The sequence below is a fragment of the Raphanus sativus genome, chromosome 9 (assembly GCF_000801105.2).
Source record: "Raphanus sativus cultivar WK10039 chromosome 9, ASM80110v3, whole genome shotgun sequence".
In the NCBI taxonomy this organism is placed as follows: domain Eukaryota; kingdom Viridiplantae; phylum Streptophyta; class Magnoliopsida; order Brassicales; family Brassicaceae; genus Raphanus; species Raphanus sativus.
In genome coordinates this window covers 27,272,794-27,297,921 of record NC_079519.1, presented here as the reverse complement: position 1 = coordinate 27,297,921, position 25,128 = coordinate 27,272,794, and the positions used below count along the sequence as shown (strand labels likewise).

The 25,128-nt window shown below is 36.4% G+C and overlaps 5 protein-coding genes across 6 annotated transcripts; 3 read left to right on the top strand and 2 right to left on the bottom strand.

Annotated features, from left to right (window-relative positions):
• Positions 1-101: 101 nt before the first annotated feature.
• Positions 102-6,646, top strand: LOC108833584 (puromycin-sensitive aminopeptidase). Its single transcript, XM_056994572.1, has 31 exons — positions 102-239; positions 551-631; positions 711-755; positions 854-985; positions 1,071-1,146; positions 1,247-1,323; positions 1,464-1,580; positions 1,674-1,748; positions 1,844-1,951; positions 2,028-2,240; positions 2,331-2,392; positions 2,505-2,532; positions 2,619-2,705; positions 2,799-2,824; positions 2,944-3,007; positions 3,093-3,173; positions 3,258-3,305; positions 3,398-3,510; positions 3,639-3,678; positions 3,757-3,813; positions 3,903-4,012; positions 4,095-4,175; positions 4,315-4,483; positions 4,622-4,770; positions 4,850-4,988; positions 5,090-5,236; positions 5,377-5,458; positions 5,553-5,728; positions 5,817-5,927; positions 6,016-6,204; positions 6,354-6,646. The coding sequence occupies exons 1-31, from the start codon at positions 153-155 to the stop codon at positions 6,432-6,434; spliced, it is 3,051 nt and encodes a 1,016-aa protein (XP_056850552.1). The 5' UTR covers positions 102-152; the 3' UTR covers positions 6,435-6,646.
• On the bottom strand, positions 6,458-11,831 carry LOC130499963 (disease resistance protein RML1A-like). The gene is given in 6 exon segments (XM_056994567.1): positions 6,458-8,248; positions 9,269-9,568; positions 9,650-10,745; positions 10,817-11,063; positions 11,066-11,414; positions 11,724-11,831. Coding segments are annotated over 5 exon segments (3,120 nt in total). The 5' UTR covers positions 11,292-11,414; positions 11,724-11,831; the 3' UTR covers positions 6,458-6,997.
• LOC108825190 (disease resistance protein RML1A) lies at positions 11,601-15,435 on the bottom strand. Its single transcript, XM_056994568.1, is given in 6 exon segments — positions 11,601-11,831; positions 11,904-13,033; positions 13,268-13,567; positions 13,677-14,119; positions 14,122-14,819; positions 14,890-15,435. Coding segments are annotated over 6 exon segments (3,108 nt in total). The 5' UTR covers positions 15,366-15,435; the 3' UTR covers positions 11,601-11,770.
• Positions 15,436-17,062: 1,627 nt separating this feature from the next.
• LOC108827036 (puromycin-sensitive aminopeptidase-like) lies at positions 17,063-18,039 on the top strand. Its single transcript, XM_056994571.1, has 3 exons — positions 17,063-17,277; positions 17,368-17,477; positions 17,560-18,039. Exons 1-3 carry the CDS (start codon positions 17,239-17,241, stop codon positions 17,660-17,662), a joined length of 252 nt encoding a protein of 83 aa, XP_056850551.1. The 5' UTR covers positions 17,063-17,238; the 3' UTR covers positions 17,663-18,039.
• A 4,895-nt stretch (positions 18,040-22,934) lies between these two features.
• Positions 22,935-24,575, top strand: LOC108828582 (uncharacterized protein At1g76660). 2 transcript variants are annotated; one of them, XM_018602320.2, is made up of 2 exons: positions 22,935-23,252; positions 23,460-24,575. In XM_018602320.2, exons 1-2 carry the CDS (start codon positions 23,145-23,147, stop codon positions 24,432-24,434), a joined length of 1,083 nt encoding a protein of 360 aa, XP_018457822.1. In that variant the 5' UTR covers positions 22,935-23,144; the 3' UTR covers positions 24,435-24,575. The 2 variants fall into 2 exon arrangements, with proteins under 2 accessions (XP_018457822.1, XP_018457823.1); XM_018602321.2 differs by having other exon boundaries at positions 22,936-23,252; positions 23,463-24,575.
• Positions 24,576-25,128: the final 553 nt, after the last annotated feature.

Here is a 25,128-nt window from a genome sequence, read left to right as displayed (position 1 = left end):
TTTTTCATTTAAATGCTATCCGATTAACACATCCCTTATAAAGTCCGCAGCCCTAGCCTTGTCGCTCTGGTTTTCTCTTACTGTGTGTTTTGATTGATTCTCTGTAGTGGAGAGTGTTTTCTAGGGTTTTAATAGCTTGATATTTGGGTGTTATGGCTCGATTGATACTTCCTTGTCGAAGCTCGTCGTCTTTGGCCACTAGGTTCAACCTTCTGGGTTTGCTCTCTCGTGCTCCTCCTGTGATTACTCTCTTAACTCTCTCTCTGTCTCTCTTGTTTTGATTTTTTTGTTGTTCCTTCGGTTAAAGGTCCAAATCGATTAATGTTTGTTAAAGTTTTACAATTGCGTTTTGGATTAATGTTTTTTTGTTCCTTTGGTTAAAGATTCTAAATCGAAATGATTGAGTTTGTATATGGCCACTAGCTTTGACTTTTTTGATCACTCGTATAATATGCATATGTTGTTTAGGGTTTAGCTTTGCTTTTGTATTCATTTCCCTTAATTTCGCTTTTGTAGTTTAATTTATCTTTCAGTTGTCTCTTGTTTGTAGGCTCCCTTAAGAAGCGGTTCACTTCCGTTACGTAATTCAGCAAAGAGACTTACTCAATACAGACCCTTTCTTACTTCCCAGGTTTCGTGTTTCTTTTGTTTTGTCAATCAACTGCTACTTAGAGTCGAGAGTGATCTTCAGTTTTGTTTCTTTGTTGCAGGTTACTTGTTTGAGCAAGAATCAGTCTCTATCATATTCTCTCGATGTAACTCTCTCTATCCTCTTCCTCTATGATAAATATAACCCCAATGCTGGATTATTATGTAGCAAAATTAAAGTATCTTTTTTTTTTGTATATGTCAGAGATATAAGCGAGACAGCAGGAGGAGGTTGATTTGTTCTGTTGCCACCGAATCAGTTGAAGAATCCAAAATGGATGCACCTAAGGAAATCTTTCTCAAGGACTACACCAAGCCTGATTACTACTTTGAAACTGTATGCTACCCTTCTTTAAAATTCAATTTGAGCGTATGTGTAGAATCACTATTGTTTTAGTCTGAACCTTTTTTTGTTTGTTTAGGTGGACCTAAGCTTCTCTCTAGGTGAAGAGAAGACAATTGTTAGCTCTAAGATCAAAGTTTCCCCTCGAGTTAAAGGTACATCGTCTGGTACATTACTGATTTTTGACATTAACAGTTTCTTTGAGCTGAACATTTTTTTTCACATCACATTCTGAACAAGTATTCTGTTGCCCAGGATCTTCTGCTCCCTTGGTCTTGAATGGGCATGACTTGAAGCTACTCTCTGTCAAGGTTGAGGGGAAGCTTCTAAAGGTATCAATTTAAGCATACATACTCTGTTATTCTATATATTACTAATTTTTACTTTTATTTTAGTAAAATCAACTCCGTAGGGTAGAAAATATGTAAATCAGTTTCGTTTGTTTACTTGGTCTCTCTCTCACTTTGATTAGGAAGGGGATTACCAGTTGGACTCTCGTCATCTCACTCTGCCTTCACTACCGGCTGAGGAGTCCTTTGTTCTGGAAATTGATACTGAGATATACCCCCACAAGAATACTTCACTTGATGTACACTTTTCTTCATCTGTTCCTTTACTTTTTTTCTGTTATCTTTAATGATTTACCAGAACAATTTTAACCTTTTTAAGTTTATTCTGTTAGGGGCTCTACAAGTCATCTGGGAATTTTTGCACACAATGTGAAGCAGAGGGTTTCCGGAAAATCACATTTTACCAGGTTGGTTGCCACTTCTATATAAAATGACTCTTGTTGAGATTTGAGAAAGTACAATTGATGTTCTTACATAATGTTTTTTAATATGCAATGATTAGGACCGTCCTGATATTATGGCGAAGTACACATGCCGTGTTGAAGCTGACAAGTCACTTTATCCTGTACTGTTGTCTAACGGAAACCTCATTTCTCAAGGAGATGTAGAGGTTAGCAAAATAGTTGGGACTAAATGTACTCTCAGCTTTGTCTTTACTGAACGCTTATCCTCTTCGTTGATTGTAGGGAGGTCGGCACTTTGCCTTATGGGAGGATCCGTTCAAGAAGCCATGCTATCTATTTGCTCTGGTGGCTGGACAGCTAGCGAGCAGAGATGATACATTTACCACACGCTCTGGTAGGGAGGTATCTCTGAAAATCTGGACTCCTGCAGAAGATTTACCAAAGACTGCTCATGCCATGTATTCTCTGAAGGCGGCCATGAAGTGGGATGAAGATGTAAGTATTTCAGAAGTTTTTTAATATTACATTTGCATGTATGTGATAGGGTATTGAATCTGAAGTTTGTGTGTTAACCTTTTCCTCTAGGTGTTTGGCCTTGAGTATGACCTGGATCTCTTCAACATTGTCGCCGTTCCAGATTTTAACATGTATGAACAAATAGTGGATTCTATCCAAAATAAAGAGCTCATGCTTCCCTGTCTTTTTACTTTTCTTATTGTCGAGATTAATCAAACTAATTGATTTCTCTTCCATTTTCAGGGGAGCCATGGAAAACAAGAGTTTGAACGTAATTCTACTTTGCTTTTATAATAGTAACGTACTTGTGCTGATATTCTATCTTGCTGGAAATACATGAGCTTCTCTACCTTGCAGATTTTTAATTCCAAGCTTGTCCTGGCATCTCCGGAAACTGCAACAGATGCGGATTATGCTGCAATTTTGGGAGTTATTGGTCATGAAGTATGTAATCGTACATTATGCTATCTATTGAAATCTTATATTTCGTATGATATTTTCTATTGAACGTATGTATCTTTAATTTTTGCTGTGTAGTACTTCCACAATTGGACAGGCAACAGGTCAGCCTCATTTATCTTACCTTATTACAGTTTACAAATGATTTGATTCTTGTTGGTTGAATCTTCCAATTTTGCTTATATGCTTGTCTTTATGATTAAAACTCCATTTTTGATGATAGGGTGACATGCCGTGACTGGTTCCAACTCAGTCTAAAGGAAGGTCTTACTGTCTTCCGTGATCAGGTACATAAATTATCCTTCATAATTTGAAAAAGAGTGCTGTAAAATTTTCTCTATCTAATGAGTATTCTTCTCCAATCCGTTACAGGAGTTTTCATCTGATATGGGAAGCCGTACTGTAAAGCGCATTGCTGATGTTTCAAAGCTCAGGATCTATCAATTCCCGCAGGTATGTAGTCTTGTACTCCTTTAGCTCACTACATGGGTTTATCTCGTTTTTTCTAAGCCAATCCTCTGTTGTTTAATTATCCAGGATGCTGGTCCTATGGCACATCCTGTTCGCCCACATTCATACATCAAGGTCAGAGTCTTGTTACATATCTTTTCCTGAAACTATGTTGTGCGTGTTACGTTCGTGTTGATAAACATTGCTCTTTTTAACTTTCTGTGCAGATGGATAACTTCTACACAGGCAAGTTTCTGTTTGCTATGAAGTCTGGGATTCTGTTATGCTTTCATCTGGTTACTATTAGTATTGTGTTCCAATCTAACGTGCTTGTATTTTTTGCAACTGCTCCAATCTTGGATTACGTGCCCGGCAATCACCCTCTATCAGTGACGGTAGGGACTATAAGATTATTTTTCCACATGTAGTTTCATTTCCTATCAATCCCTTATGTATTGATTCTAACAGAATGATTTGGTTTTTGTTGTTGTTTCAGGTTTATGAAAAGGTTTGTCTCTTCGATAATAATGTTGCTATTATATGCAGTATGCAAGAACCCTTAGCTGACTATATAATGTTTTCTTAGGGAGCTGAGGTTGTGAGGATGTACAAAACTCTACTAGGAACTGAGGGTTTCCGAAAGGTTGCTTTCCAGAACTCTTTTTTTTTTGTGTGTATCTAGGTCTTATTTCGTGTTCCTGACGCTCACTTCTCTGTGTGCATATGTTACAGGGAATTGATCTTTATTTTCAAAGACATGATGAGCAAGCTGTGACCTGTGAAGACTTCTATGCTGCTATGCGTGATGCAAACAATGCAGATTTTGCTAATTTCTTGCAATGGTAAGTCATATTTCAACCGTGGAATGTCTTGTGAAGATTATTGTTTTCATTGTAATAAGGATATACAATATTGATATTTTAGGTACTCTCAAGCTGGGACGCCAGTCGTCAAAGTGGCATCCTCTTACAATGCCGAAGCTCGTACCTTCTCTTTGAAATTCAGGTTCTGTTCTTAACATGTCTAGTCTATTTTGCCAAATAACTTTCTACACCAAACGTGATGCCCTACCTTTCCTACCTTTAACCTTTATTGAATATGCTGTTGACACATTTGCTTGCTTTGTAATTGATAACTTCTCCAGTCAGGAGATACCCCCAACTCCGGGCCAGCCAACAAAAGAATCAACATTTATTCCAGTGGTTGTTGGTCTTTTGGACTCAAGTGGAAAAGACATTACACTTTCCTCTGTTTACCATGATGGCACACTGCAGACCATTTCAAGCAGCAGCACAATCCTTCGAGTAACTAAGGTCAGTCCAGAATTCCTTAAAGCAATACGTTATGTGACCTTTTTTAATGTGTGTAGTCTACTTTACATCGCCCTCCACTCTATTCCAGATCCAGTGTTTTCAATTTCTTTCCGGACCTTATGTTTTGTTTACGTACAGAAAGAAGAAGAGTTTGTGTTCTCTGATATATCAGAAAAACCTGTGCCGTCTCTGTTTAGAGGATTCAGTGCCCCAGTTCGTGTCGAGACTGATCTCTCTGATGATGATCTGTTCTTCCTCCTAGCCCACGATTCAGATGAATTCAATCGGTATGTGCCTTTTTCACAACATATTAGTTCTTTTTTCATCTACGCGTAGTTCGTTCATTCATTTATTCTGTATTTTTAGGTGGGAGGCAGGTCAAGTTCTGGCAAGGAAGCTCATGCTGAACTTAGTTTCTGATTTCCAACAAAACAAACCATTGGTTCTAAACCCAAAATTCATTCAGGGTCTCGGCAGCGTGCTTTCTGACTCGAGCTTGGACAAGGTATGGCTCTACATTCCCTTATGGACCACGTAGTCAAACAAGGAAGCAGTAGCATAGGATACAACTTTTTTAATCTTTTTTTTCTTAATCTATTGGTGTAGGAATTTATCGCCAAGGCAATAACATTGCCTGGGGAGGGAGAGATTATGGACATGATGGCCGTGGCGGATCCTGATGCTGTTCATGCTGTTAGAAATTTTGTTAGAAAGCAGCTTGCATCTGAACTTAAAACTGAGCTTCTAAAGATAGTATGTCTTCTTCTTTCTAAGTAAATCTTTTGAGACCCAAGTCGGTGTCGGCTGAAGTTAGGAAGTTCCTGTTTTTTTTTCGTTTGAACTCGCTGTTTATTCACTGAAACTTTTCAAACTGTTGTTATATTTTTGTGCAGGTTGAGAACAATAGGAGCACTGAGGCTTATGTCTTTGACCACCCAAACATGGCTAGGCGTGCTTTGAAGAACACGGCTCTAGGTTTTCATTTGCGAGTCATTCTTAAGTTGAACGAGTCTCTCTTTGCGCGAGTCACTAACTTCTTTGTGTGTTTGCTTTGTTGAAATAATGCCAGCTTATCTTGCATCTCTTGAGGATCCAGCATACGTGGAACTTGCATTAGGTGAATACAAGTCGGCCACCAATTTGACAGACCAAATTGCTGCTTTGGCAGCTCTTGCACAAAAGCCGGGTAAAACCCGTGACGAGGTTCTTGCTGACTTCTATAACAAGTGGCAGGGCGATTACTTGGTATGGATCTTTAGTGTCACACGTTACTTCCCTCTGCCTCCATGTTTAAAATATGCCATACTGAGATTTATCTGGCTTCTGATCTCAGGTCGTTAATAAATGGTTCCTCCTTCAAGCATCATCCGACATTCCCGGGAATGTGGAGAATGTCAAGAAGCTTTTGGATCACCCAGCTTTTGATCTGCGCAATCCAAACAAGGCAAGTGAATTCTCAAAACTCTTATTCATTCCGCAACTTTCTTTCTCAGTTGTATGCTAAACGATGGAACAATGCGACGACCATTCAGGTTTACTCGCTCATTGGAGGGTTCTGCGGTTCGCCAGTGAATTTCCATGCAAAAGATGGATCAGGTTACAAGTTCTTGGGTGACATTGTTGTCCAGTTAGACAAAATCAACCCCCAGGTTGCTTCTCGTATGGTATCTGCCTTTTCGAGGTGGAAGCGCTACGATGAAACCCGACAAGCTCTGGCCAAGGTAAACTGAGTCTTGACTTTTTTTTTTCTTTTTCTCTCTAAGACACACGCACAACAAAATCATTAGCCATTTTGTTGGTTTTACAATCCTATGAGATGATGTCTGGATGAATGAAGCTGATGTGTTTGTGTGTTTTGGTGGTTTGCCAGGCACAGTTGGAGATGATAATGTCAGCTAATGGGTTATCTGAAAATGTATTTGAGATTGCCTCTAAGAGCTTGGCTGCTTGAGAGACCACACCAAGAATCAAATCCTTTTTAAAGACATTTCTACTCGTAGCTCCGAATTATCATGTTATGAGCTTTTTACATTCAACGCATGCACTTTATAATAAACTTATCCTGAACGTCACATGTTTTTCTTTTTATGTTATGAACTTTGTCTCCAACCGAAATGATGTTTTTCTTTTATATCAAGTTGAAAGAGTGAACATTCACCCATAGTTATTTTACTATTTGCACCTAAAGAGTTTCCATGAGAAAGTCCATGCAAAGTAGACACAGAATGTGTTATTTTTCAAGTTGGATAATTTGATTGATCCTTTCATTATCAACTTACGATCTAACACACTTTTCCAGATTCCATATCACCAAGGGGAATTAGATTTTCAATCAATAAGAAACTCGAGACAACAAGAGCATTCTCCCAACAATGGCAAAGTCGCCATCTATCTAGCCTCCAACTGTATCCATGATGAACAAAATTTTAAACGGGTGAAATTACTACTGGTGACCACTATCGAATGGGTAGATAGATAGAAAGTCCAACACAAACAATATCATATACTAAAGTTTTAGTGCTTCTTTAGGAATCTATACAGAATTAGACTTGAAATCAAACTCAAAAGGAACGTAAAAACTAAAGAAAGAAACATTGTATAACCCTTAAAGATCTTTACTCTGGGTTCATAAATCTCATTGCTCTTATCATCATCAGAGAGAATATCATCCCCGTCTTCAGACACTTGTTCTGAACAAGATTCATTGCTTCTTCGGTTGGTCTCATCTGTCAAGACCTGTACACCACATTCAGTAACGTCGACTTCGTGGGATGAAGTGCTGAATTTGAACACCATCTCCTCGTGATGTTCAACAAACTCAATGTGAAATATAAAAAGATGCTCCCCTTGGATTTTAGCGAGATCTAACGAAAGCATGTCATCATCACTGGGACAACCTTTTGCACGTATGCGAAACAGTAATTTGAAATAAGCTTCTTCCATATCCGGTGCAGGAGAAAGCACCAGGCAAATCCTAAACTTGCAGATAGCCGGACGGATGATGGTCAAGGAACTTCCAAATGATCGATGATCATCGAACTCTGCAGCAGGCATCTCTTTTCCTGGGAAGTAAGCTCTCAATGATTGCTGTGTGATTACTCTCTTTGCTTCTTGGCACAACATGAAGCAGTTGGGGAAGTAGAGATAATCAGTTGTTGGAGTGTCGCAAGGAAAACAGACCGTCTCTAGTGACTCACAGTTGTCTACTATTAGTTTTCTAAGCGAGGGAGGGAGCTCTGGCAGTGATCCAAGTTTCGTGCAGCCAGCTATGTAAAGAAACCTTAGCCCATTAAAATCTTTGATCCAATCTGGAATCCTCTCAATCGTAGCAGCAGCGAGGGAGAATTCTTGCGACGTGGTTTCCAAAAGTGGCACTGTGAGGACACTGCCATATATGTTGAGACTATGAAGGTGAGACCAAAGCCTGACTGATTCAGGAAACTCTTGTAGCATTGTTTCCCCGACTACAAGTGATTTGATGTTGGTTGGAAGATCAGGAATTTTGCTTAGTTGCCAGCATCCTACCATCCTGAGTGATTCAAGAGATGCCAAGTTGAGTAGAGTCGGAAAAACCTGTACACTTACACATAAATTCATCTCCAGCTCCTCCAGTTTATGAAGGTCTCCAATAGAGGAAGGAATCTCTACCAAACTCCAGCAACCTGTTAGATTTAATCTCTTGAGACTTGTAGCATTTGAAAGATCAGGGACTTCCTTCAAACTCAGTGACCCGGACAAGTCCATCTTCTTGAGATTTGTAAGAGGCTGAATGTAAAACAATCAATATACAATGATAAAATTTCTAAATTTAAAAACCAGACGGTGTTCAAACGTAATAACAAACCTGCACTCCTTGCCAAAGCTTAGATAAAATATAAAACTTGTAAATTTTATCAAATATATAATGATAACTAGACTTTGTTTACGCACCCGCGCGGATGTTGTTTTTCAAAGAAAAATTACTATTTGTTTTCTATGTCACTATTTTGTATTATGTCATTGTATAATAGTTTTTATACGTATTATTATATAAACTATCACATATATTATATTTTTAAAAGAAATAGAAATACCATAATTTAAGTTGGTGTTTGAAATTAGAGTTTTATTGTATTTATATATATATATATATATATAGAAAATATTTTTTTTTATAGTGGTTATTGAAAAATATTTTAGTAAAAATCAATTTTTGAGCATATGTATATTTTTGAATCAATTTTTGATATAAATCAATTTTATAAATTATTATTTTTATTTGAAATATGTATATAAATAAATTTTATTTGATGATTATTTTAGAAAAAATATTTTTTAAATGTGAATTATATTTTCAAACTTAATGTGAATTATAAAAACCATAATTTAACTTGGTATTTAAAATTTGGCTTTGTATTGTACATTTTATATACATTCCAAATATTTTATAAGGTTAGTGGAAAATATTTTAGTAAAAATCAAATTTTAAATATATGTAAATTTTTGAATCAATTTTCGATATAAATCATTTTTAAGTTATTTTTATTTTAAATATGTATATAAAGTTTAAATCTTGTTTTATGATTATATAATAGACTTCTAATTTTTCTTAATTAACAGTAAATTATTATTTTTTTTTAATATATTGCTATCCATTTTTTCAAACAACATGATACTCATTTTTTATATTATTGTTTATGTTTTTAAAAAAATATCAAAAGTACTTTTTTTCCTCAAAATTACTTCACATTTAGTTATATAGATTTCTAAACTTTAAACCAGTGTGTTCAAATATAAGTAACAAACCTGGACTCCTTGCCAAAGCTGCTCGAGCATGCTGTTAACAAAACAGAGTTCCACAAGATGTTCGGGCCTAAGAGTATGAGGAAGACACTTTCCTGGATATACCTCCCAGTGTAATAACCTTAGAAGAGGTGGAAAACTCATGTCCTCAGGTAAATGCACTCTAACATTAGGATCACGTCTTGTCTCGTAGATGCTGAGAAACCGAAGATCACGCATTCGTCTAAACCCTTGCGCGCTTATATACACTCCGTTTGGGATTGTGGATGTATCAAAGGATATACCCATCACACTTGTACCATCCTAAAATCATTATATTTCCAAATAAAATAAAATATTAGCATAATCATATAAAAAGAAGAAAGGAGAAAAAAAACAACTTACAGAATCATTTTCGAGGACATCACAAATCTGGTGAGAATCTATTAGGATTTGGCGTTTCCTAGGATCTTGCAAATGAACCGCTTCTCTACCCACTTGTTGTAATAACTTGTGCATTACTATGGTTCCTTCTGCGGATATCTGTATGAGAGATTTATACACGAGATTTTTCAAGCCGAGTCTAACATCCAAGTTACTATCAACGAGCATTGCTTTCACGTGATCATCGTCTTTGTAGTTGAAGAAGCATGCAATGAGGAGAAACAGGAACTGGTCATCCTTATGCAAACTGTTATATCCGACTCTAAGTACTGCATCAATCTTTTGATCAAAGCTATTCTCTAGTCTCTGCAGTATACCTTCCCAGTCGTCTACTTTCTTTCTGCGTAAAGACGAGCCCATGACACGGAGACCCAAAGGAAGGTTGCTGCAAAGCTTTATTACTCTGTCAACAAGTTTTTCAAAACCATGGGGTGCAGAGAGCTGTCTAAAAGCAAATCTACAAAAGATCTGACGAGCATCTACTTGAGTTGGGAAATCCACACGGTATGTATTGCTGATACCATGTTGCTCCAAAATCTCTTGATCTTCCGTGGTTACGATAATCCTGCTTCCATCACCAAACCAGTTAGTATCGTCAGCCAAAGCCTCAAGCTGCTGCAGATCGTCCACATCATCAAGAACGATAAGAACTTTTAGGTCGCATAACCTTTCCTTTATGGCACCTAAATGAAATAGTTTTACACCATTTTGGTTAAAAATCTTGGAAAGAAGTAGCTCTTGTAAACGCAACTTCAATCCATACTCGTCAGTACCACTGTTACAGCTTCCTCTAAGGTTCTCCATAAAACAGGTATGCTGGAAAGTGCTGGAGAGTCGGCTATGTAAAGCCCTAGCAATGGTAGTCTTGCCAATGCCTGCAGGGCCACAGATTCCAACAAACATAGCTCCATCCTCATCATCTAAATGTAACAAAGAGTTCATCTCATCCAAGTGTGCTTCAATACCAACCATGTCTTCAAAGTCCCTAGAGATGGTAGCATTAAGTTTGTTTGAGACATCTCTAGCAATCTTTTCAATCATCTCCGATTCCTTGTCCCTAAAACAAGAGATTAAGTTCATATATGAGAATCAAGAAAGATACAAAGAGTGAAGAAAAAGCAAACAAACCAGTTGAGAAAGTGTTCCCCGGCAATGTTTCCCACATCGGTCAAAGCTTGGCTCCATCTTCGCCTCTCTTCCTCTGTTTTGCGACGGCATGTTTCCTTGAAGACTTTCCCGAAATCTCCGGTTTGTTTCCGAACATCAGAAGGATCTACTCCATAGAAGATGGTCATCACTATCTGCCCCATCTCTTCCTTGCATTTCAGAATTCCCAAAAGCTCATCCAAACACCACCTGGAAGAAGCATAGTTCTAAACACAACGATAGAGATCCTTGATTCTCTGATCGCTTGTGCGAGAGAAGGAGCAATGGTGTGGCCTCTCTCGATCGCTTGATCGTCGAACATCGAAATCCCGTTGTTGGTGAACTGCTTGCGTAGATGAGTGAGGAAGGTTTTGCGGACGTCAGGTCCGTGGAAGCTTGCGAAGACGCGGTATCTCCATGTGCGAGACGAGGAAGAGGAAGAAGATTTAGAAGCCATGAGAATTAGAGTTAGCGATGAAAGTCTCTACGATGTCAAAGAAAAAAAAAAGTCTCTACGGATGAGCCATATGTGAAGAAGAAGACGTCACGTGGGTTGACTTTTAAGATGTTCGTCGCTTAGCTGTTTCAAAAACCATTCCCAAGTCAAGCAAAGAACAAAAAAAAACACAGCTATTGTTCTGTTCTAAATGGAGTCCCACAACATATACGAGGAAGAAGACACTTTCCTGGGTATACTTCCTAATAAGTAATAACCGTAGTCAATGTGTAAAAGCTATACAAAAGAGCACTTGAAAACTTCAACATCTTGTCAACAACGTGAACAAAATTAAAAAACGACTAGATAGCTGAAGTCCATACACAACTAATGAACATTGTCTTGACGGGTAAAAATGTAAAATACAAAGATGACTAGGACATGATCACATACCCCAGTCTTAAAAGGAAGTTATACAAAGGAACCACCTGAAATTGAACTCACAAGGAAAAGAATGATGTGAAATAATCACTTATCAAGTCTTTATGTTCCTTTAGTAAGCTGTAAAAAAGAACACTCGGAATCAAACTTAAAAGGAAAATAAAAAGTGAAGAGAGAAGCTTAGCAAAATACTTAATGGTATCTACTCTTGGTGCATCATAGTCAAGGCTGCTGTAGAGACTTTCATCGTCGTCTTGTTCTGACTTAGAATCACAGCTTCTTCTGTCCCTCAAGATTTGGACACCACATTTAATAATTTCAGTGTTCTGAGATGTGGTGCTAAATTTGAACAATATCTCACTGTATTGTCCAAGCTGTCGGTCTTCCTTGAGCATTGTGGAGGGAAATATAAACAGATGTTCTGATTGGATTCTAATCCTAAGATTATATATGCTCTTAATGGGGCTCTTCATGGGGCAACCATTTATGAGTATGTGACACAGTAATTCTATATCTTCATCTTCCACCATCACCTGTTTAGGGGAAACCACGGCACAAAGCTTAAATCGGTATGCATTTGAGCATATGGCCAAGAAATTTCCTATAACCCGGTGATGGAACTCCGCAGGTATATTTCTTCCAGGTAGGCATACCCATGATGATTGCAGCTGGGTAATTACTCTCCTTGCTTCTCGATCCAATCTGAAGCATTCGGGAAAAGAGAGAGCTTCAATCTCAGAACCTAAAGGGAAAGGTGCTAGTGTCTCCAGTGAATCACATTCGTATACTATTAGTAATGTGAGCGACCTAGGGAGCTCTGGCAGTGATACAAGTTTTGGACAGCAAAATATAGTTAGTTCTTCTAACCGTTGGAGATCTTTGATGCAGTCTGGAATTCTCTCAACAGCTATGTCACTTCGCACTTGCTCCAAATTTTCCCCACAGCCATATATATCGAGTCTCTGAAGGTGAGACCAGAGCCTAATTGGTTCAGTAAACTCTTCTAACAGTGTGTCTGGGATTGAGAGTTCTGTGATGGTCGTAGAAATATCTGGAAGACTCCTCAGTTGGTAGCATCCCACCATCATGAATGATTCAAGAGATGCCAAGTTGAAAAGATTCGGAACAACCTGTAGATTATAACAGAAAGCCACTTCCAAACTCTCTAGTTTATGAAGGTTTCCAACAGAGGAATGAATCTCTACCAAACTCCTGCACCGATCCAACCTCAATTTCTCTAGGTTTGTAGCTTTTGCAAGATCCGGAAGTTCCTTAAGATACAGGCACGAACCCAAAAACATCTTCTTGAGATTTGTGAGGGGCTGAATGTAAAACAGCACAATACCATATTAATGTTATGAAATGATGGGAATCATACATATGTTTGAAACTCTTAACAAAATTGACGATGCTACTGTAACTTCCACATATTTGGTTTTTAAGGTTCATTGTTTTCTATATTCCATTTAGATTTATATAAAATTTCACAAACCAGTAAAAACCATTAAACACTATCCAAAGTACACACAAACAGAAAATAAAATAAAATAACCAACCTGGGTTCCCTCCCATAATTGCTCGAGCTCGGTATCTCTTAAATAGAGTTCCACAAGATGTTCAGTACAAAATGTACGAGGAAGAAACTTTCTCGGGTATACCTCCCAGTGTAATAACCTCAGACGAGGTGGAAACTCCATGTCCTCGGGTAAATGCACTCTAACATTTGTATCACATCTTGTTTTGTAGACCTTGAGAAATCGAAGATTACGCATACTTGTAAAAGCTCTTGCGCTAATATCCATGTCGTGTAAGATTGTAGACATATCAAAAGATACCCCCATCAAATTTCTACTACCCTAAAAAAAAAATTCAAAATAAAGGAAATTATGTTAGAACAAAAGGTGGTAACATCTATAGGCCTTTGCTAAATGAACCGGTGTAACAGATAGAAGAAAATGAACGTACAGAATCATTTTCAAGGACATCGCGAATCTCATCGGTATCAGTTAGGACTTGGCGTTTCCAAGGCTCAAGAACATCGCAGATCTCTTGAGGATCAATTAAGATCCGACGTTTCCAAGGCTCTTGTCTTTGAACTGCTTGTCTGCCCACTTGTTGTAGTAACTTGTGCATCACTATTTTTCCTTGGCTAGATATTTTTGTGAGAGACTTATAAGCGAGAGTTTTCAAGCCGAGTCTGACATCCAAGTTAGTGTCAGCGAGCATTGTTTTCACGTGACCATCGTCTTGGTAGTTGAAGAAGATGGCAATGAGGAGAAACAGAGTTTGTTCGTTCTCATGTAAACTGTCGTATCCAACTCTAAGTACTGCATCGATCTTTGGTATATTGCTATTTTCTAGCCTTTGCAATATACTTTCCCAGTCGTCTTCTTTCTTTCCGCGTAAAATTGAACACGGAGACCAAAAGGAAGTTTGCCACAAAGCTCTGTTGTTCTTTCGACAAGAGTTTCAAAACCATATGGTGTTAAGCTCCGTCTGAAAGCATATCTACAAAAAATCTTACGAGCCTCGTCGTCAGTCGGAAGATCCACATAGTATGTATTGTTGATACCATGTTGCTCCAAAAGCTCTTGATCTTCCGTGGTCACCACAATCCTGCTTCCATCACCAAACCAGTTAGTTTCATCAGCCAGAGCCTCAAGCTGCTGCAGATCGTCCACATCATCAAGAATGATAAGAACTTTTTGGTCACACATTCTTTGCGGTATCGCACCTAAATGGTATATCCTCATATCATTCTGGTTAAAAATCTTTGAAAGAAGTAGCTCTTGTAAACGCAGTTTCAATCCATACTCGTCGAGACCACTATTACAGCTTCCTCGAAGATTCTCCATAAAACAAGTAAGATGAAAACTGCTAGAGAGTCGACTATGTAGAGCCCTAGCAATGGTAGTCTTACCAATGCCAGCAGGGCCACAGATTCCAGCAAACATAGCTCCATCCTCATCATCTAAATGTAACAAAGACTGCATCTTATCCAAGTGTGCTTCAATACCAACCATGTCTTCAAAATCCCTAGAGATTGTAGCATTAAGCTTGTTTGAGACATCTCTCGCAATCTTTTCAATCATCTCCGATTCCTTGTCCCTAAAACAAGAGATTACGTTCATATGTGAGAATCAAGAAAGGTACAAGAGTGAAGAAAAAGCAAACAAACCAGTTGAGAAAGTGTTCCCCAGCTATGTTTCCCACATCGGTCAAAGCTTGGCTCCATCTTCGCCTCTCTTCCTCTGTTTTACGACGGCATGTGTCCTTGAAGACTTTCCCGAAATCTCCGGTTTGTTTCCGAACATCGGAAGGATCTACTCCGTAGAAGATGGTCATCACTATCTGCCCGATCTCTTCCTTGCATTTCAGAATCCCCAAAAGCTCATCCAAACACCACCTGGAAGAAGCATAGTGCTTCGTTAACACCACGATAGAGATCCTCGATTCTCTGATCGCTTGTGTGAGAGCAGGGGCGATGGTGTGGCCTCTCTCGATCCCTTGATCGTCGAACATCGATATCCCGTTGCAGTTAAACTGCTTGCGTAGGTGAGTGAGGAAGGTTTTGCGGACGTCAGGTCCGTGGAAGCTCGTGAAGACGCGGTATCTCCATGTGCGAGGCGAGGAAGAAGAGGAAGAAGAAGCCATGAGAGCAGAGTATCGATGAAAGTCTCTCCCGATGAGCCAGATGTGAAGATGGTAAAGTCCTTTCACTCAGTGTGTTGACTTGAGCTGAATTTTCTTCGCTTATTAGTTGTTTTCAAATGAGAATGGCTAGTCCGGTTACCGGTTAGATGTTAAGTTTTAAACCGGCATTCAACCGGTTATGGTCTTCTTGTTTTTTTTTTTTTTTCGTCAACGTCTTCTTGTCTAATCTTGTGTGCCATATTCAAACTAAATATTTTGTCACTTATTCTACGCAAGTTATTACCTGAAACTGGAACTTTTTATGGATCCTTGTTGTTGTCGCTTTTGGCTTGTTCTGCTTTCTTCTTGTTCAGGCGAGACTTCTTTTGAAGGAAACTTCATCTCTTTCTAATGAAGTCTAGTTCTTCCAACAAGCCCATGATTCATATAAATGTACTCTGTATGTGCCTGTCCACAACATATGATCATATCATTCCATTGAGACGTTTCTGCATTTTCATAAACCATTAAAACAGAACAGCTATTGTTTTGTTCTAAATGGAGCCCCACAACATATTAGGACCCTAAATATACGAGGAAGAAGACACTTTCCCAGGTATACTTCCTAATAACTGTAGTCAAGGTGTAAAACAATAAAAGCTATTCAAAAGAACACTTGAAAATCTCAACAGCTAAACAAGAGCAGTTTGGGCAACGTCAACATCTTCCCAGCAGACGTAGAATTTCTTTGAAAAGTTAACAAAATGCAAAACGAGTAGGTAGCTGAAGTCTATACACAACTACTGAACATTGTCTGATGAGTAAATACAACGACAAGATCACATACCCAAGTCTTAAAAGGAAGTTACACAAAAGTAACACTTCAAATCGAACTCAGAAGGAAAAGAATGATGTGAAATAATCACTTATCAAGTCTTTATGTTCCTTTAGTAAGCTATAAAAAGGAACACTCGGAATCAAACTCAATAGGAAAATAAAAAGTGAAGAAAGAGACTTAGCAAAATCCTTAATGGTAGCTACTCTTGGTGCATCATATATAGTCAAGGCTACCGTAGAGACTTTCATCGTCGTCTTCCAACAGTTGTTGTTGTGATTTATATTCACAGCATCGGCGTCGCTTCTTTTTCTGCCACTTCTGTCCCTCACGATCTGGACGCCACATTCAATAATTTCGACTTCCTGGGATGTGGTGCTGAACAGGAAACATATCTGGCGATATTGTTCATGCTGTAGGTCTTCTTCCTTAAACACTATGGCGTGAAATATAAACAGATGTTCTGATTGGATTGGAAGATCAAAAGAAAATGTTCTCCTCTTCGTAGGGCAACCATTCATGCGTATGTAACACAGTAATTCAATACCACTATGTTCTACCATTTCCATGTTTAGGGAAAACCACCACACAAAACTTAAATAGGTAGGCTTTTGAACAGATAGGTAGGTACTGGAACCCTGCAGGTATATGTGTATGCCAGGTAGGCATTCCTGCAACGGATGCTGGGTAATTACTCTCCTTGCTTCACGACCCAATCTGTAGCAGTCAGGGAAATAGATATCCTCAATCTCAGAACCTAAAGGGAACGGTACTATATTGTCTCCAGTGATTCACATCTATATACTCTTAGTGTTGTGAGCGACCTAGGAAGCTCGGGCAGTTATGCAAGTTTTGGACAGCAAAATATACTTTGATTTTTTAACCGTTGGAGATCTTTAATGCAGTCTGGAATTCTATCAACACCTATGTCACTTCGCACTAGCCCCAACTTTCCCAGATAAGGTTGCGCCATAAATTGATATGTAATGACACAGCCAAATATACCGAGTCTCTGAAGGTGACTATATAATGTTTTCTTAGGGAGCTGAGGTTGTGAGGATGTACAAAACTCTACTAGGAAGTGAGGGTTTCCGAAAGGTTGATTTCCAATACTCTTTTTTGTGTATCCAGTATCTAGGTCTTATTTCGTGGTCCTTACGCTCACTTCTGTGTGTGCATATGTTACAGGGAATTGATCTTTATTTTCAAAGACACGATGAGCAAGCTGTGACCTGTGAAGACTTCTTTGCTGCTATGCGTGATGCAAACAATGCAGATTTTGCTAATTTCTTGCAATGGTTAGTCATATTTCTACTGTGGAATGTCTTGTGAATATTATCGTTTTCATTCTAATAAGGATATACAATATTGATATTTTAGGTACCCTCAAGCTGGGACGCCAGTCGTCAAAGTGACATCCTCTTACAATGCTGAAGCTCGTACCTTCTCTTTGAAATTCAGGTTCTGTTCTTATCATTTCTAGTCTATCTTGCCAAATGATTTTCTACACCAAACCTGATGCCCTGCCATTAAATTTGAACCTTTATTGAATCTGCTGTTGCTTGCTTTGTAAATTTGCAGTAAAGGAACTTTTAATGATAAGTTCGAATCTTGGAGTATATTATTTTAATTTGACTTTTATGGTTCTTAACTTTTATTTTGGTGTGGCTTTTACTTTGGAAGAAATATCACGTAAACTTCTTGTCCTTTTTCATCCAACTTTGATGCACGTGAAAGCTGGTGTCATCTTATTATCTCATTGCAAAAAAAAAATTGTTGTCAAATTTTTTTTTTGAAACTAATTGTTGTCAATATTGAATAAGAGTACAATTATCAAAATTGAATAAGAGTATAATTGTATCCCAGTTTCATGATCTCTTATTTTTAAACTGTGTTGTGTCTTTGAGTGCAAGGTGGGTTGGTGACATGTGTCAAAGCACGAGTCCGGAAGTGCGGTTGATGACCTAACTCATTGAACTGCCGACAAGTCTTAAAAGAAAAAAATGGACAATAATGTGCTCAGTTTTTTCTTTTGCTAACTAATGTGCTCAACTTTAACGATGATATTCTTTCTATTTCATTTCAGATAACGACATAAATCTAATTCACAAAGCTCAAATTCATTTTCCTGGTATAACTACGAGTCTACGAACTAAATAACTTTACATTTGTTTATAAATAGATGGTAAAATATTTAACAAAAGATCATTTCAATAAAAATATATGTGCTTACATCTCTCTATTGTCCAAGTTACTTAAAAAAGTTACAGGTTTGTAAATATTGAAACCAAATATGACATATATTATTATGGTGGGAGTAGTATAGAATTACTTTTGGATAAATCAGTTTCTTAGGCCGGAAATTTACTTTTACATGAGAACTAAATGTTGATTTTTTGGTTTGTAAACTGTTTCAGCTTATTATAATTTCAGTAAGGTTTGATTTTTAGTTTCAGACAACATTATATTAAAAGTATTAAGCCAGAAAACTATTGAAGTTGCTATAGTTTTCTAGAAAGTGTTTTTTCCTAAAAACTATTCCCTGAAAATAAATTTTTCTAGATTTTTTTTTGTTTCACAAAAATAGACTTTTTATATATTTTAAAGCTATTTTGTATATTTTTTAAAAACATTAATTGAGAATATTTAAATTAATTAAATATTGTTAGCTGATAGTTATCAGAAAGTATATTTTTAAATAAATAATAAATTTAATTATGAATATTAGTTATATTTTCTTTATAATTTTTTTTTGAAGACGGAGAGAGTAACCAAGTAAAAAGTTTACCAATGACTACCAAAAATAACATGACAAATCAATACAATTAAAACAGCATATATTTTTCAAACATTCCTTTAGTTTTTCAAACTATTTACAGAAATGCCACTGAAATATATTAAATATTTAATATTTAAATTACCTAAAATATTTTGAAGAGATCTTTAGAAAATCTGAACAAAAAATATTCAGCCTAATATAGTTTCACATAGAATTTGAATTAAATAGTCACATTTTTATTTGTATATGTGATAGTACATATACGTTTTTTTCCTATGTAAATTTACATTTTTATTTTTTTTGTTTCAATATATATTATCATCATTGCTAACATAGATAGGTGGAGTTTATATGATTATAACATAACTTAGTGATGGCACTTTACTGCACATACCTAATTAGTTAAATTCAAACAAAAGAACGATACATATACATTTTTATTATATGAAAATAACTTTGAAATTATTCGATACTATATATTATACTATTATATTTATTTTTACAAATTCCAAAATAAGTGTTCCATTTCTAGTTTTAAAATCAAATTGAAAGCAATATTTTATAATAATAATAATAGGACAGAAAATAACATTTCTAATAAATGATTACTCATCCACCTTTAAGCTGGAAAAAATGATAATTTATCGCATATTCAAATTTTATTAAAGATACAAAGTTTGAACTCACTGAAAAATAATTAAAATATAATATCTATGTGAATCTTAACATAAATTATATATGATAAAATAGAAAAATGTAAATTTACTATAATTTCAAACCATAAATTACTTGGCTTCAGAAACACGGATCAAAATATTTATATTTTCAAATTAAAATGTACAAACAAAATAACCTCGCTGTTAAAGTATGGATCATCGGTTACCACGATAAGATATTTCAAGAAATGCACGGTTTAGATATATCAGGGGTGGACAAAAAATTCAAACCGAACCGAGTCAAACGGAACTAATCGACCCGATACCGATTCAAATCGAACCGAAATCTTTTTCAAATAATTCGATTGAAGATTTTCCAACCCGAATGGTTCGGTTTGAAACTAAACCGAACCGAGAAACCGAACCAAACTAACTATGATTTACTTCAGTTAGAAATTACTAGAACCAAACTAAACAAACCAACCCGATCCTGAATCGAACCGAGAAGATAATCGAAGTGCCCACCCCTAAGATATATGGTAGGAAAAACTTATTTTGATTTTGATATCGACAATCCATATCAGAGTTTCAATATAATAATAAAATGTTTTTATAAATATCATCTTTGAATTTTTTGTACTAAATTATAACAAAAAAGTCTCGCACTTTTAAAGTGCGGACCAAAACCTAGTGTATTCTTAAACTTGGTAGTAAAAGTCATCATTTTCTAGTTTTTCTATCTTTTTCATAGTTAACTTTTTAGACTTAATTCTAACAACATCAATACTAAAGGATCCTAAAAAAATATTTGATAACATAATATTAATATTAATGTAGCTCCACATTAAAATTAAAATTTAAATACAAAAATTAGATTAATGATAAAACAATTTTTTAATGTCTTAAACTTTTTAAAAAAATCTTATTTAAAAACGTCTTTTTAATTCTTTTGATCTTTTTCTTCATTTTTATGTTATCTATTTATTGTAATGTTAAGTAGTAATTATGTTTTTATAACCCTCACCTATTATAATTTAACAGAAAACTCTTTCAAATTCTATATTTTTGGGATATTAAAATGAATTTCCCAACTAATATGAAAAATTTCAAGAATCTGGAAAGATCTGCGTATTTATTTGATTGACAGACAGCTAAACATTTTTGCACCAAATCACATTAACTGTGCCTGTCTTCCGTTTTTGTGTAAATGATTCAATAAGTTATGTCCCCTTTTTGGAACCAAGAATCAGTCAATTGGACAAATACAAACAGTAATCCATTTTCTAACAAGTTACAAAGTGGCTATCAGCTTCTGCGGGCTATTTAACGATTAAATTATAATGTGCCAAAAGATTGAATTATGGTTTCCATAAAGCATTTATAGGAAATTCGTTTAATTATTGGGTATGGAGAGATAGAAAAGTAAACAAGACCCAAAACATGAAGTCAAGCCACCGTGCAAAACAAGTTGAAATTGGCTTTGTGAGATAATAATGTTTTTAGGGGCCAGAAGTTGTGACATCATTTCTAATTCAAAATATATAATTTATTTAATAATTTTAAATTACTTAGTTTAGCCCCACACTAATGTGCACACGAGAAACCTAAAACTAAAAGAGATAGATTCGATTCTCCCACACGTGCGTTTCTGTGACACTTATCTCGTCATGAAAAATAAAAAATAAAACAAAAACATCTCAATCTTTATGTTCGTAAGAATATGGCCCTGTTCGTTTGTACATCTCAAAAATGCATCCAGATGGTCTATCTTGATGCCTTATCCAAATACTTCATCTAGATGTTGTTCGTCTCTGCATTTCGTTTATCCATCCAGATGAATCATCTAAATGCAACTATGTTTGTTTGCTTTTTTCAACTTGCATCTACATCGAGATGAACTTGTTATTAAAATAATTAAAATAGAATTGTTTTTAAAATTTTGGCGGGATATTGCATTTTTCCGGTTTTGACGAAAAATTGTGTTTTTCCAATTTTGACGGGAAACTACATTTTCGGTTTTGCCGGAAAATTTCGTTTTTGGCGAGAAATTGCGTTTTCTCGGTTTTGGTGGGAAAGTGTGTTTTTCCGGTTTTGGCGAGAAATTACATTTTCCGGTTTTGGCGGGACATTGCGTTTTCCCGGTTTTGGCCAGAAATTGCGTTTTTCCGGTTTTCACGAGAAATTGTGTCTTCTCAGTTTTGGCGGGAAATTGCGTTTTCTCGGTTTTGGTGGGAAATTGTGTTTTCCAGTTTTGGCGAGAAATTACGTTTTTCCGGTTTTGGCGGAAAATTACGTTTTTCCGGTTTTGGCGGGAAAATGCGTTTTCCGGTTTTCACGAGAAATTACGTTTTTCCGGTTTTGGCGGAAAATTACGTTTTTCCGGTTTTGGCGGGAAAATTACGTTTTCCGGTTTTGACGAGAAATTGTGTTTTTCCGGTTTGGACGGGAAATTGCGTTTTTCGATTTTGGTGGGAAATTATGTTTGTCGGTTTTGGCGGGAAATTGTGTTTTTCGGTTTTGACGGAAAATTGCGTTTTCTCGGTTTTGGCGTGAAAGTGTGTTTTTTGGTCTTGGCGAGAAATTGGGTTTTCCGATTTTTGGTGGGAAATTGCCTTTTTCCGATTTTGGCGGGATATTGCATTTTTCGATTTTGACGGGAAATTACGTTTTCTGGTTTTGGCGAAATTATGTTTTTCCGATTTTGACGAGAAATTGTGTTTTCTAATTTTGACGGAAAATTGCATTTTTCGGTTTTGGCAAGAATTTATTTTGTTTTAACGAAAAATTTATCAAATTTTTGGTGAAGACTCACCTTCATCCAGATGTTCCGTGAAGACTCACCCTCATTTGGGTGAGAATTTGAGATGAATTTTCATAAATGCAGTTGGGTGATCCATCTGGATGTAGCATTTTAATGTACAAAACAAACATCAACTTGCATCTTCACCTAGATGGATCACCCAGATGAGCAAACGAACAGCACCATCAATTTGCTAATCTCATTTTATTCTTGTACTAATCTATAATTAGTGAAATAGTGACCAGAAAAGTAGTGAAATATTCACGATAAAATGAAAATCTTTAAATCAGAATGAAATAAAAACTGATAAATTTAAATTTATCTTAAAATTAATTTGAAAAAAAACAAAAAAAAACAAAAAAGGAAAGAAGTCAAATTCTTCGCAAGTTTAATAGACCTAATTACCCTTCAAATCACATCAATTTACAAAATGAATAGTAGGCACGCCTTTTGTTCTTTGCCGTGTTTTGACCTCAAACCTTGACACACATACACATACATATAACACACACGTATGCTGGTTTGTGTATCTATATATTTTCTCAAGAGAGAAACAATATTCCCAGAACTTTCGGGTTGCGTGTCTTCGTTATTTATAAATTGTTTTTCAACTTTACTCACAGGAGACATTGATTTTCATAGTCCTTTTTTTTCTGTGTATTGATACTTTGAGAGAAATTCGAATGCTCTGTTTTGTTTTCTCCGGAAAGTTATATAAGATCAGAGGAAGATGAGAGGCGGCGCGAGTGGAAACAACGTTTTGGAGACTATAAACGCAGCCGCTACTGCGTTCGCTTCCTCTGATGATCGTGTTCATCACCAACCTTCCCCGATTCATGTGAGTCCCTATTTCATCGGATTTAGCTCATTTTCTCGAGGTTTTAGTGATCATCTAGAGAACTGTATAATGATTTCGTTATCGCAAAAGCATTAGATCGAACAAAGTTTGTAGGCGAACTCCATAGCTACGTTTCTCTATTGACTCATTCACAATAGATTCTAATTTGTTTATGTGACTTCAATCAAAAAAAAAAAATTTGAATAGCAGAAGAAGCGAAGATGGTGGAATCGTTTCATATGTTTCAGACCTTCAACACAGAGAAGAAAACGAATCGGGAAAGCTGCTCTTGCTCCTGAACCGGTTCCTACCGATTCCACATCCAATTCCGGTTATCGTTCGGTTATGACGGCTCTTCCTTTCATAGCCCCACCTTCCTCTCCAGCTTCCTTCTTCCAATCAGAACCTCCTTCCGCTACACAGTCACCTGTAGGGATCCTCTCCTTTAGTCCTCTACCTTCTAACAGCCACAACAACAACAACAACAGCGAAGAACGTCCTTCGATCTTCGCCATCGGACCTTACGCTCACGAACCTCAGCTGGTTTCTCCTCCGGTTTTCTCTACTTACACAACCGAACCGTCTTCAGCTCCGGTCACGCCGCCTCTCGACGAGTCTTTCTACTTAACCACCACCACACCGTCTTCGCCTGAAGTCCCTTTCGCTCAGCTCTTTAACTCCAGCAGTAACTACGGTGTCAGGTCTCCGGTGTCTAACTACGAGTTTCAGTTTTACCAACTTCCTCCCGGTAGTCCACTCGCTCAGCTTATCTCCCCCAGCTCGGTTATGTCCGGTTCTGGTGCGACTTCTCCGTTTCCTGACGGACTCGCTCAGTTTCAAGTCTCTGATCCACCAAAGCTGCTGAGCCCTGGTAAACTGCGTTGCTCCAAGTCTGTTACAACTCCTAAAGAGCAGAACAAGATTGTGAGACCGAACAAACCGGTTTCGTTCGATCTTGATGCGGATCATTTCATTAGATGCGTTGATAAGAAGCTGAGAACAACGTTCCCTGAAGCGTCTGATCAAGAAGCAGCTCAACATTCCTCCTCCGGATCCAATAAAGAATTCGATTTCGGCACCACCGATGAGATACATTTGACCGGTGATGATGAGCATAGAGATTCGACCAAGAACAGCAGCGATTGGTCCTTCCCTGTGATGCAATCAGGCACACTTAGCTAACTTTCAAGGCTTCTCCTTAAGATCTAGTAGTTATATAGAATCTGAATTTAGAATCCCAAATTATGTTCAGGATCTTAGAGATAGTTTATTGTCTCTCTTTATTGGTTTTGTAATAAATATTTGACGTTGTCAGTTGTTGTATACTAGGTGTTTTCCTGCACCATGTGCAGTAAAAGAATTTTAAAATATTTTTAATAGACAAATATAAATTATATTTAACTTTTATTAATATTATAAATTTTCTTTTCTTATCAATATTTTAATATAAATTTGATTTAACTGAACATTAAAATTAAAATAAAAATAATTTTGTTTATTTTGAATTATATTTAAGAATGTGCATGTATATATTTTAAATTATAATCTGAGGTAGATTTTTCTATATATTTATTTTAATTAAATATATTAAATAAATATGTAAAATTGCATAATTGTCAAAAATTAAAATTAAACAATATTTATAAAATATGTAGATATATATAAGAAACTAATAATTTTACGATTTAATTTGATTTTATGATTTAATTTTTATAATTTTTTAAAATATGTATATATTTTTGAAATATGTTTAATATAAATGATATTTCGAAATTTGAAATGCCATAATTGAATATAATCGAAATTCGAAAGTTTACCAAAAATATAGATTAACATTAAATATAATTGTCCATGTCATATTAATCTATAAGACATG

Excerpts from the sequence above, each read along its gene's own strand:
- LOC108833584 (XM_056994572.1), top strand. The coding sequence starts at position 153 with ATGGCTCGATTGATACTTCCTTGTCGAAGCTCGTCGTCTTTGGCCACT. Across the intron at positions 2,706-2,798 it reads TGGGAGTTATTGGTCATGAA|TACTTCCACAATTGGACAGG; the intron begins GTATGTAATCGT and ends TTTGCTGTGTAG. Across the intron at positions 3,679-3,756 it reads TGTTTCAGGTTTATGAAAAG|GGAGCTGAGGTTGTGAGGAT; the intron begins GTTTGTCTCTTC and ends ATGTTTTCTTAG.
- LOC108827036 (XM_056994571.1), top strand. The coding sequence starts at position 17,239 with ATGTACAAAACTCTACTAGGAAGTGAGGGTTTCCGAAAG. Across the intron at positions 17,278-17,367 it reads GAAGTGAGGGTTTCCGAAAG|GGAATTGATCTTTATTTTCA; the intron begins GTTGATTTCCAA and ends CATATGTTACAG. Across the intron at positions 17,478-17,559 it reads TTTGCTAATTTCTTGCAATG|GTACCCTCAAGCTGGGACGC; the intron begins GTTAGTCATATT and ends TTGATATTTTAG.
- LOC108828582 (XM_018602320.2), top strand. The coding sequence starts at position 23,145 with ATGAGAGGCGGCGCGAGTGGAAACAACGTTTTGGAGACTATAAACGCA. Across the intron at positions 23,253-23,459 it reads ACCAACCTTCCCCGATTCAT|CAGAAGAAGCGAAGATGGTG; the intron begins GTGAGTCCCTAT and ends AAATTTGAATAG.